Source organism: Trachypithecus francoisi, unplaced genomic scaffold, assembly GCF_009764315.1.
Source record: "Trachypithecus francoisi isolate TF-2019V2 unplaced genomic scaffold, Tfra_2.0 Lachesis_group2, whole genome shotgun sequence".
NCBI classification, from domain to species: domain Eukaryota; kingdom Metazoa; phylum Chordata; class Mammalia; order Primates; family Cercopithecidae; genus Trachypithecus; species Trachypithecus francoisi.
The window spans coordinates 172,927,426-172,939,475 of record NW_022681465.1 but is presented as its reverse complement, the minus strand read 5'-3'; the positions used below and the strand labels follow the sequence as shown (position 1 = coordinate 172,939,475).

At 35.2% G+C, this 12,050-nt stretch overlaps 1 protein-coding gene across 2 annotated transcripts in view; it reads left to right on the top strand.

Annotated features, from left to right (window-relative positions):
- HSD17B4 (hydroxysteroid 17-beta dehydrogenase 4) overlaps positions 1 to 12,050 on the top strand; it is a 97,437-nt gene that overhangs the window by 27,157 nt on the left and 58,230 nt on the right. For both annotated transcript variants that reach the window (XM_033181465.1, XM_033181466.1), the window contains exons 5-8: positions 511 to 532; positions 627 to 673; positions 2,222 to 2,306; positions 4,007 to 4,194. In XM_033181465.1, coding sequence (XP_033037356.1) covers positions 511 to 532; positions 627 to 673; positions 2,222 to 2,306; positions 4,007 to 4,194 — 342 coding nt within the window. The remainder of the gene's footprint in view (positions 1 to 510; positions 533 to 626; positions 674 to 2,221; positions 2,307 to 4,006; positions 4,195 to 12,050) is intronic.

Genomic DNA, 12,050 nt, shown 5'->3' with positions numbered 1-12,050 from the left:
AATAGCCACAAGAGGGCTGAACCTTAAAACGTAATTATTTTCTTTCATAGTGAGAAAATAATTATGTATCAAGATAAGGCATCAGTTTGTAACTCTAATGGTTTTCTTTTTGGGCCTTTTACTTTTGAGTGGCAAGGAAAAAATCTAACTTTAACTTGCTAAGTGAATTCTGAGGTTAAGTGTAGAATGGCTTATGATTCTGATTCCTTAGAACCTAAGAGTTGTACCGTGGCTAATTCTATAAATAAGTGGATAGAATTTTGATAGAGAGGTGGGAAAATTTATAGATACTAGTTTGAGAGGAAGGTGCTTGATGTAATGTGATACTTAGGCTTTTGTGAGTCAATTTTTTTGATGTAGGTATAGACTTTTGTTTTAATAGCACTCTTTACCTATTACATTTACTTTTTCATGGTTAAAAAAGCCAGTTTTGAGAGAAATGTGAGCTGTAAGCAAATGCAAACTACTATGCTTGCTTTTATATGTGACTTGGATCTTTTTATATTGTAGATGTTGTGGTCAACAATGCTGGGTGAGTATTTCTTTTTCATTTTTAGTGATGTCATATAATTTTAAAAAAAATATAACTTTCCTCTTCTTACCCTATACAACATTGATTTTTTTAGAATTCTGAGGGATCGTTCCTTTGCTAGGATAAGTGATGAAGACTGGGGTAAGTTGATTTTAATATGTCTCTGTGGAACATACTTATCCATTTAGCCTTTTTAATATTTGATAAATTTATACATTTAAGGAAAAACCTGCTTCTGCCTACTTTTGCTGCTAGTATATATGATGAGTAAACTGTGTACTAAAAACAATAAATAGTTAGAAGTAGCCTCTTTTAGAAAACATTTAATACGTTTAAAAAATGTTAAATCATTTGTTTAGAAGTTGTCTAAAAGGATTCTATTTCTTCAGGTTTCCCTCTCTCTTTTTTTTCCTCCTTAAGAGGTTGTCGGCATTTTCTAGCTGTATTAACTCTAACAGCCTTTAATGTGCTTATCCAGCTGTGTGAATCTTTCTCAAGAGCAGGAGCAGGATATGTAAGGGAGTCTAGTGTACTAAAAGTGATGGCGATCTTAGAACAGGTTAGGACAAAACCTGGATATAATTTTGAAGCTTCTAGTAAATAGGAAAGTTTTCCATTCTGTCTGAATTGGAAAGATTGAGTTTAGATAATGAACAAATCACAGTTAAGAGTTTTGTTTTTCTTTTGCTCTTCTTTGTCCTTGCTTCCATTGGCCATCAGAACTAAAATGGAGAGTGGTGGCTGAGGCAGTAGGAGGCATGGCAGCTGAGGCGAAGCACTTACATCATTGTTTATAGATGTGTTTTGGGGGAATAGTGCCTGACTGTCTTTTGAAAGAAGAACTAATATCTTTGATTTAGAATTAAGCTAAGAAGAGCTTTTAGTTTCTGCTTCCTTTGTAACAACTGGGATAAAAAAGAAGCTAAGAAAGATAGGATTTGCTGCCAAAGGGGGCCTATGTTGGTGCTTTTCTTGGTGCTGCGATGGGACTGAGGTATTTCCTTCTCTGATGCCATCCTACTAAGCCCACGACTCCTGACTACCCTTCTCTCTCTCTTTTTTTTTAGTTCCTTTTTTCACTCTTACATTCTTCTTCTAATATACACAAGAAAACATTTGTTTTAACAAAATTAAGAATGCTTAAAAAATTTGACAGTTAAAATCTAGAGTTGTCTGTCTGAATGTTTCGTAAGTGGTCTTCATTAGATTGAAATCTGTGAAAACAGGCCTCTCTTTCACTAATTTACTCATTTGCAAATGGTAACAATAGGGATCTAGTGAGTATTTTGTAAATATTTCTTAATGAGCTATGTGGTTTATGATTATGCTTTAACTGATGTTAGTGTTGAGTGCCAGTTATATTTGTAAAAATCTTGGATTTTATATTAGCAAATTTTTATATAAAGTTGGCATAAATTAAGGGCGTAGCATTATATTTAGATGTATATAGGTGTTACATTAATTTTACAAATTACGAGGAAAGCTGTTGTAGTTCTAGGTGTGAACTATTGATTAGTAGCATAACTGGAACGAAGGCAAAATACTCATTGGGGTGTGACAGTAGGTGATGTTATATATTAGGTATAAAATGAACATCTTTATATAAATACAACATTGCTTATGTTGATTCTCAGACATGCTTATCTAAGTTTTTACAAAATATTCAATAAAAATAATTTATTGTTTTAGATATAATCCACAGAGTTCATTTGCGGGGCTCATTCCAAGTGACACGGGCAGCATGGGATCACATGAAGAAACAGAAATATGGAAGGTAGAGTTGCATGTGGTTGTCAAGGGGGATTGAAGATGTTGTGTCTGATGGTTCTTGTGTACAGGGAAAGATTATGTGAAGTGTTGTGAAATGATTTATGATATTGAGGAAAACATCTTTAGATATGGCTTTTAACATATGGTTTTGACACATACCCTCATTAAATTGGTATCACTTGGTCACAGATTGGCTGAGCTGGACAGCTTTATATTTATTTTTTACCTCTTTTTGTTATTAAAGATTTTCTTGCTGTTCTCTGGCAACTTTTATTTTATTTTGAGACATGATTTCATTCTTGCCCAGGCTGGAGTACAGTGGCATGAACATGGCTCACTGCAGCCTTACCTCCTGGACTCAAGCAGTCCTCCCACCTCAGCCTCCCAAGTAGCTGGGACTGCAGGTATGTGCCACCACACCTGGCTAAGTTTTTAATTTTTTGGTAGAGATGGTGTCTCATTTTGTTGCCCAGGCTGGTCTCAAACTCTTGGGCCCAAGTGATCTTCCTGCCTTAGTTTCTGGCATTTTAGAAGGTAGTACACACATTGAGGATTCAGCTATACCTTATTCTGTAACGTGAATATTATTTCATGTCTTCCCAACTGGGGAGAGATGAATGGCTATTTCCTGCTGGCTGGTAGTAGTCAGACATGAGTTAGTCTTTATCAACTCTTTAAGAATTGTAGGACCTCTCATGATTGCTCCTAGATAAGTAACTTATTGTGGCAGTGCTAGTACACTTAATCCATGTTCTCTTTTGCACTCTAGTGTTGAGGTCATTCCTCTTAATTTAGTGCTCATACATACCTAATAGAAGCAAATTGCTTGTGATGCCTGTTTTTGTTGGAGATTTCTAGTTTTTCCTGGTCCTGACAGTTTCTGAGAATAAATGACATGATTTATTTTACTTAGCCTAAGTAGAGTTAGTGAGGTTGGGTCAGATTTTGAGATGATTGTTTTAACGAGGCATTTAATATTATTCAGAAAAGGAGAGAGGCAAAGTGATGAGGACTGAAAAATTAGAACTGTTCGATTTAATATTTCTTGCTAAAATTTTAAGCTGTATGTTACCAGGTTATTTTATGGTTGTAAATATTTATTGTTGTTTTTGATAGATAATGGATATACATTCTTACATTTAAGTGTAAGTGTAAGATCATTTGGTTCTGGCCAGAAAATCTTTTTTTTTTTTTTTTTTTTTTTGAGACGGAGTCTCGTTCTGTCGCCCAGGCTGGAGTGCAGTGGCCGGATCTCAGCTCACTGCAAGCTCCGCCTCCCGGGTTCACGCCATTCTCCTGCCTCAGCCTCCCGAGTAGCTGGGACTACAGGCGCCCGCCACCTCGCCCGGCTAGTTTTTTGTATTTTTTTAGTAGAGACGGGGTTTCACCGTGTTAGCCAGGATGGTCTCGATCTCCTGACCTCGTGATCCGCCCGCCTCGGCCTCCCAAAGTGCTGGGATTACAGGCTTGAGCCACCGCGCCCGGCCCAGAAAATCTTTTTAAAACAGTTAAATCTTGTAGTTGAATTTTGAGAGATTACTTATATATTAATATTATTTTAGATACATGAATCATGATTGTAAGAAGCTAATGACAGTATACATAGTTGCTTTTGATAGGTGCAATAGTACCAAAACAGAATTAGAGTTGCAACGTTATCAAATTATGGAAAAGATGATATTAAGAGATTGATTTTCCTTTTAGAATTATTATGACTTCATCAGCTTCAGGAATATATGGCAACTTTGGCCAGGCAAATTATAGTGCTGCAAAGTTGGGTCTTCTGGGCCTTGCAAATTCTCTTGCAATTGAAGGCAGAAAAAGCAACATTCATTGTAACACCATTGCTCCTAATGCTGGATCACGGATGACTCAGACAGTTTTGCCTGAAGGTTAGTAAGCAAGCTTATATTTTTCAGTGCTGTTCTTACAAATCTATGTGGAGTGAGCTTTGCCAAAGTATTTAATTTTCTGAATACTTAAAAATTATTATTTTTTTCAATTTCAAAAGCATTATGTGTAAATTGTGTTCATTGTGGAAAATTTAGAAAAGCACAAAGGAAAAAATAAAAAATGACCCATAATTCTACCACATTGATAAAAACTTTCATTTTTTTTCTCTGTATAGTCTTTTTTTTTACAGAATGGGGTAATATTCTTCCTGTTTCATAATAATTATTGTAAAAATAGATTATTTTTTAGAGCAGTTCTAGATTTACAGAAAAATTGTACAGAGAATTCTTATATACTTTACCTCCCAGTTTCCCTTGCTATTAACATCTTTGGTCAGAGTGGTATATTTATTACAATTGATGAACCAGTATGGAACCATTGTGATAAGCTAAAGTTCATCATTTACACTGGGATTCACCCTTTGTGTCGTACAATTGTATGGGTTTTGACAAATGCATAAAGTTATGTATCCACTGTTACAGTGGCATACAGAACAGTTTTACTTCCCTAAAAATCCCCTGTGCTTCACCTGTTTCTCTCTCCCCTTTTCTTCCTGAATTCTCAGGGATTGAAGCTCACTTCTTCTTATTGTTCAGTAATATTCCATGGCATGAAAGTACTACAATTTGTTTATTCATACACCTATTGAGGGAGATCTCGATTGCTTCCAGTTTTTGGCACTTATTAATAAAGCTGCCATAAACATTCATGTGCAGGTTTTTGTGTAGACATAAGTTTTTAAGTCATTTGGGCACATACCATGGAGTGTGATTGCTGGATGCTATGATAAGACTAGGTTTAGCTTTGTAAGAGATTGCTAAACTGTCTTCCAAAATGATTGCATCATTTTGCATTCTCACCAGCAATTAATGAGAGTTCTTGTTGCTCCACATCCTGGCCAGCATTTTTTGTTGTCAGTACTTTGGATTTTAGGTTTTCTAATAGATATGTAGTGATATCTTATTGTTTTAATTTGCACTTACCTAGTGACGTATGGTATAGAGCATTTTTTTCCTATGCTTATTTGGCATTTATTTGTCTTTTGTTGAGACGTCTTTTCACATCTTTCACTCATTTTTAAATTGGATTGTTTGTTTTCTTGAATGTTAAGGGTTCTTTGTATATTTTAGAAACAAGTCCTTTATCAGATACATGTTTTAGAAAATTTTTTTTCAGTCTGTGGCTTGTCTTTGTGTTCTCTTCATCTCCTTTACTTTTGAAGGATACGTTCATTGGATACAGAATTCTAGGTTGGTGGCTTTTTTCTTTCAACGTTTTGAATACAGGCATATCTTGGGGATGTTGCAGGTTTGGTTGTAGATCACCACAATAAAGCCAAGATTGCAATGAAACAAGTCATATAAATTTTTTGGTTTCTCAGTGTATGTTTACAGTATACTGTAGTTCATTAAATGTGCAAGAGCATTATGTGTAGATCTAAACTATATACATGCCTTAATTAAAAACCACTTTGTTATTAAAAAATGCCAATATGGATAAATGAAGCGAGCACATGCTGTTGGAAAAATGACGCTGATAGACTTGCTTCATGTAGAGTTGCCACAAGCCTTCAGTTTGTGAAAAACGCAATATTTGCATAGCACAATAGAGTGGAATATAATAAAATGAGATATGCCTGTATTTCACATCACTTTCCTCTTGGTTACGTGGTTTCAGAAAGGAAGTGTGACATAATTCTTATCCTTATTCCTCTATAGGTAAGGCGTTTTTTTTCCCCTCTGGCTTCTTGCAAGATTTTCTCCTTATCTCTGGTTTTCCGCAGTTTGTGTATGATGTGCTTAGGTGGAGATTTTTGATATTTATGCTGCCTGTTATCCTCTGAGATGCCTGTCATTAATTTTGGAAAATTCTCAGCCATCATTCCTTCAAATATTTCTTCTGCTTATTCTCTTTTTCTTCTTCTCGGATTCTCATTGTCTGCAGGTTCTATCTTTTGTAATTGTCCCACAGTTCTTAGATATTTATTCTGTTCCATTTTTCTCATTCCTTCTTTGTGTTTCTGTTCAGGAAGTTTATATTGACATATCTTCAAGCTCACTGATTCTTTCTTCATTTCTTGTACAATGGTTTTGATTTCTAGTAGTTTCTTTTGATCCTTTTTTAGAGTTTTATCTCTCAGCTTAAAGTAACCATCTGTTCTTGTGTATTAATCACTTTTTCCATTAGAGCCCTAAGCATAGTAATCATAGTTATTTTAAATTCCTTGTCTGTTAATCTCCAAATCTCTGCCCTATATGAATCAGGTTCTAATGTTTGTCTCTTTAGCCTGTGCTTTTTCTTACCTTTTAACATGGGTTGCAGTTTTTTTGTTGAAAGTAAAAAATAGTGCTATTGAGTAGCAGCAAGTGAGATTAATAGGCCTTTCGTGTGAGGTTTTCTGTTTATCTCGTTAGGAGTTAGGCCGTGTTTATTATTTACTATAGCTATGGGTATCAGCGGCTTCTGCTTCCTCTCTCTTCCTGTTTTTTATACTCTGTTGTCTTTGAGTTTCCTTGGAAATAGAGTTTGTATCTTGAAGCTCTCACTTGTAATTGTTACTATACTGGAGCCCTCTTGACGGAATGGAAAGGTATCGGGGAGGGGAAGTGTTGTGTACTCTTAGTATTAAATCTCCATTTTTTTTAGTGGGTCAGAGTCCTGGGTTGGTACCTTCAGAAGAGTTTTTAAGCCTTTTTTTCTTCTCCTTCCCTTATTTGAGATGGGAAAGCTAGAGAAGTTCCAATTGTCTAATCACTCTTCCCCTAGGTTAGACAAGGCTCTAGTAAAGTAGTGTCTCTTGAGCAGGCCTTAAGTAGAACAGAATACTCTGGGCATATTTCACAATGGTTTCTTTCCCCTTTTCTTCTCCAAAGCATGAGGGGATTTTTCTCTGATCTTCACTATGTGGTGGGAAATTTTGGAGGTAAAGCTTACAGAAGTATTGGAGTCCCCTCCTAAGTTTGGGCGCTCCTAAGATGAAACAAGTCCACATTCAGCCTCTAGCAATTTGTCAGTTACTGTTTAAGTGTTCTAACTGCTTGGGCTCTGGAGGCTTCTGTTCCCAGTAAGCTGGGTTTTCTGCGTTTGCCTGTGTCTCCAGTTTTCCTGATGGTGATTTGCCCTGTGACCTGAATTCTCTGGTGCCAATAAGCAGAGTTGTTGATTTTTAGCTTGTTAAGCTTTTATCTTGGTTTGAGGATGGAAGTAACAACTTCCAAGCTCTTTTTATGTTGGAGTGCAGACTGGAAGTCTAATTATTATCATCTTTTCTTTTCCCATATCATGAACATTTTCCCATTTAATAAAATAGTGCAGGATATCTTTTAATGGTTGCATTATATTTTACCTTATTCATGTTCCATAATTTAAAAAAATGCTTTTTATGGTCATAGTTTATTTGTGTAAAAAAAGACTTTTTTTGTGTAGCTTTCCAATATACATAAGAGTAAAGAAAGTTAAGAACCATTTGTACCCATTATTCAGCTTCAGCAAATGGTCAACAGCCAATTTTGTTTCATTTTTTGATCACCTTCTCCCTTTTCTTCTGCAGTATTTCAAAGTAAATCCTAGACATTGTATTTCACCTAATGAACACTTGGAAATGAATATCTAACAGATATGGACACGTAACCACAATGCCATTATCATAACCAAACAAAATAACTTGCTAATATCCCCTAATACCAAATTCATATTAAAATTTTCTAGTTGTCTTGAAAGAGATATTTTTAGAGTTGGATTATTCCGCTAAGGATCCAAACAAGGTCCACAGGCATTTTTGTTGTTATAGCTCTTAAGTTTCCTTTAACACATAATCGTTCATCTTCCCTTTTTTAAAAAAAAGTCCAGCTGGACAGGGTGGATTGTGCCTGTAGTCACAGCTACTTGGAAGGCTAAGGTGAAAGGATTCTTGAGCCTAGGAATTTGAGGCTGCAGTGAGCTATGGTTGTACCACTGCGCTCCCACCTGGGTAATGGACTGAGACCCTGCCTTAAAAAGAAAAAAAGCTGTTTGTTTGTTCAAGAATCTAGTTCTTTTGTTCTATAGACTATCCCTCATTCTTGATTTGGGTTGTCTTTGCACCTTTGTGGAAAATCAATCGAATACTTACCCCTCGGTCTATTTCTGGCTTCTCTGTTCTATTCCGTTGATCTGTGCGCCTGTCCTTTCAGCAATATCATGATGTTTTGATTATTCTAGTTTTATATTAAGTCTTGGAATGAGATAGTGTGAGTCTTTCAACTTTCTTTAAAAATTTAAGTGGATAATTGAGGGCCTGCCTTTCTTTACATATGTATATATATTAGTTGACTATGGAGAAGTGTAGTTTTTGGTACTCTTGGTTTTTATATATTTCTGAAAAGAAGATTTACATAATACTTTAAAAGTAGCTTCTGTGAAATGGTACAAAATAATTGATGGGATTATTTTAAAATTAGCTACTTGATGGAACACAAATACAGTACCATTTATTTTCCATATTTGAACTAACATTCATTTTAGAACTTGGGATTTGTAATACTACAGCAGTACTTTGCAGCCTTTGCCAAGAGCTGTGTCTAACCAATTTTCTTTAGTGTAGAATACCTATTTGGACCTGAGATCTAATGTTTTTTTCCCGTTTCCTTGACAGCAGAGCCATTTTTAAAGCCTCGTATTCTTTAAAAACTCTTTATGTTCTCATAGTCCTGTCAAGGGAATTCTTGTTAAAGAATCATGTTATGTGAAATATATACACTTTGTTTCCTTTTAAGTATGATACTATATAGGCACAAAACAGTATAGGTTATAGATACAAGAAGTTAAAGCATAAAAATGTATCGAATATTTATGAACTCACTTCTCAACCCAAGAATTGGAACATTGCCAGTAACTTGCATCTAACTTTGTACCCCCCTGCTTCATACCAAGAGACAAATCACTAGTTAGAATTTGTGCTGATCATCCCTTTGTTAGATTTCTACCTTCAGTCACTTTTTCCTGTGGGTTCTAGACTCTTTGGGAAGCAGTACGTTTTCAAGAAAGTACTTAAAACTGTAGGTTTTAAATTTGTTTTTCTTTGGGAATATGCTGCCATTTATTTGAACAGATCTGGACCACCAAGCCATTAAGTAAATGTTTAATCCTTTATGCCTACCATGCTCTAGTAAAAGAAGTTTAGAAAATAAAGTCTACTTTAGACAGATGACTTAATCTTTCTGGATCTGTTTTCTGTTTCACAAAGTAAGAGAGTTATAGATCATTTTAAAATTTCCTTTAATTTTGGGACTATTGTTTCTAGTCCTAAAATTCCATTATTTTTATTCTGCTTTTTTCTTACTCTTTTATAGTTTAGAATATCTGAAAATTTATTTTGACCTGAAGCTTTTCTTTTCCTCTAAAATATTTCCTTATGGGCAATTAAAGAAATTATTTGTTGAAGAACCAGATATTATGAGTAATGTGTGGAAACATTTTTGCTATTTCATTTCCCCTTTGAAATATACTTGATACATGAAAAATAATGTGTATAACTTACATGTTTCTTACGTGAAATAAAATAAAACCCTATAATGAGTATCCAGGAACGAACTTTCTAAGCTGTTTTAGTTATTTCCTGCTGTGTAGTAAACTACTCTAGAACTTAGTGGATTAAAACAGCAAACATTTATTATCTCACTCAATTTCTGGGGTCAGGGATTCAGCCTGCCTGGGAGGTTCTGCTTGTAGGTCTTTAGTGAGGCTTTAATGAAGATGTTTGCTGGCGCTGTAGGCATTTGAAAGCTTGGGTTGGAGGATTTACTTCCAAGATCATTTGTGCACATGGTAGTTGCCAGGAGGCCTCTGTTCCTTCCTACCTGTTGTCAGGAGGCCTCAGTTTCTCACCAGGTGGCCTTTTCCATAGGACTGCTTTTGACTTGGCAGCTGGCTTTCCCCAGAGCTAAGGATTTGAAAGAGAGGGCCACTAAGACAGAAGCTGCAGTGTCTTTTATAACCTATTTCAGAAGAGATGTACCATCACGTTTGTCCTATCCTGTTGATCACACAGACTAGCCTTCGTACACTGTGAAAAAGGACTACAACAAGGGATAAATTAAAGGACATGGGACTCATTGAAGATCATCTTGATGACCTGCTGTCATGGGGCCCCCAAACTGGAGCATTTCCATAGCTTGTATCTATTTTTGTTGCCTTTTTACCTCACCCCATTTCCTCCCCCAAGCGGTAATCACTTAAAGAGAATATTCATTCACTTACCTTTAATTTTTTTTTAACAAAAATTACATGGACAAACACTTTATTGTTTGGTTTTCTTGTTTTTGATCTTTTTGACATTTGTCATTAAAAAAAAATTTTGGGAATTGTACTTTGTCTTTCCAGGCAATTTTAGGGCTCTAAGATTTATATATAGCTGTGGCTCATTCAATTTTATTGCTGCAAGACTATTATGTGAATTTATTTAATTCTTATTAATGAACATATATGTTGCTTTTTAATTAATTTGCTTTTATTCTTGTACATGTGTTCTGGATAACAAGAACAATAACTTTTCTTGGATATGTACTTTGAAGTAAAATCATTGAGTCAGGAAGGGTACAAATGCTAATTAATAGTTAACTTTTCTTTATAATATATTTTAAATTCCAAGATTTCTATTCCATTGTAGTTTAAATCTGCTGTTTCTTTAACTTTTTCTCATAGTGGCTTTCCTTCATGATTTCTAATTACTAGCTCTTTACCTGATCTTATTCCGTGTTTGTTCTGTGTTCTAAATTGGCAATGTTTTCTTCAGAGAGGATCTGTCTTTGCTACTGCTGGTTACCAGGAGGCATAGCCAATTTTGGTCTGCCCAGTCTTCCTTAAAAGTTGAAGTTCAGTGTAGAACAGTTTAGGTTTAGGACCCCATCTTGATGCTGGCCTACCTCTGAGTACCTAGGTATCAGTACTGTTATTTGTATCATTCTCAGGCACTAGGGACTCTTTTCTATTTTTTTTTTTCTTTCTGGTTGGAGGATACCTTTTTTTTATCTCAGTAATGCTTTAAAAGAATCTCATTTCTGGAAGCAGAAGCATTCCTCAAGAGTACTTGGCTCACTGTAATGCTAGATATCTTGACATCTAGTATGGTGGAAGAAACACTGGGTTAAGTATTATCCACTGCTACCAAACAAAACACCCCAGAACTTAGTGGTTTAAAACATCAACCACTTTACTGCCCATACTTCTGTGGGTCAAGAATATGGTCAGTGCTCTGCAGGGATGGTTCATCTCTGCTCCACATGGTGTCAGTTGAGCCATTTCAAATAGGGCTGTGGGATCCAAAGTAAACCTTTCTATTTTTGATTTCATGTAACTTTATATGTTAATAGCTATGGAACTTCTCTGATCTTTTATTTACTCTCTTGAGGTTGGTTTTTTATTTATAAAACTGAGTTTAATAGATGCTGGCTAACCTAGGAGTTTGAGAATGAACTGGAAAGCAAGAATATTTGCTTATATTATTAGTGATAATATATAAAGTAAACTGCAAGACAGACTTATTTTTTTCTATGTGCCTTATGTTCTTTTCTTTTTTCTCACCTAAGGTAATAGATACTCTGTTGCATTTTATAGATGTGCTTATTTTGCATTCAGTTTGAAGTTAGTCAACTCAAATATCCAAATCCCTGTACATAAATATCCTTTAGCATTCAATTTTGTCAATAGATATATGGGAAATGTGAGCAATGTTATGTATTGAAATGAATGGGTATTTAAGTTAATAATTTATTTCATTGTACAATTTGAGATGGCTGGAGTCTTCCTTTCGTTTTTT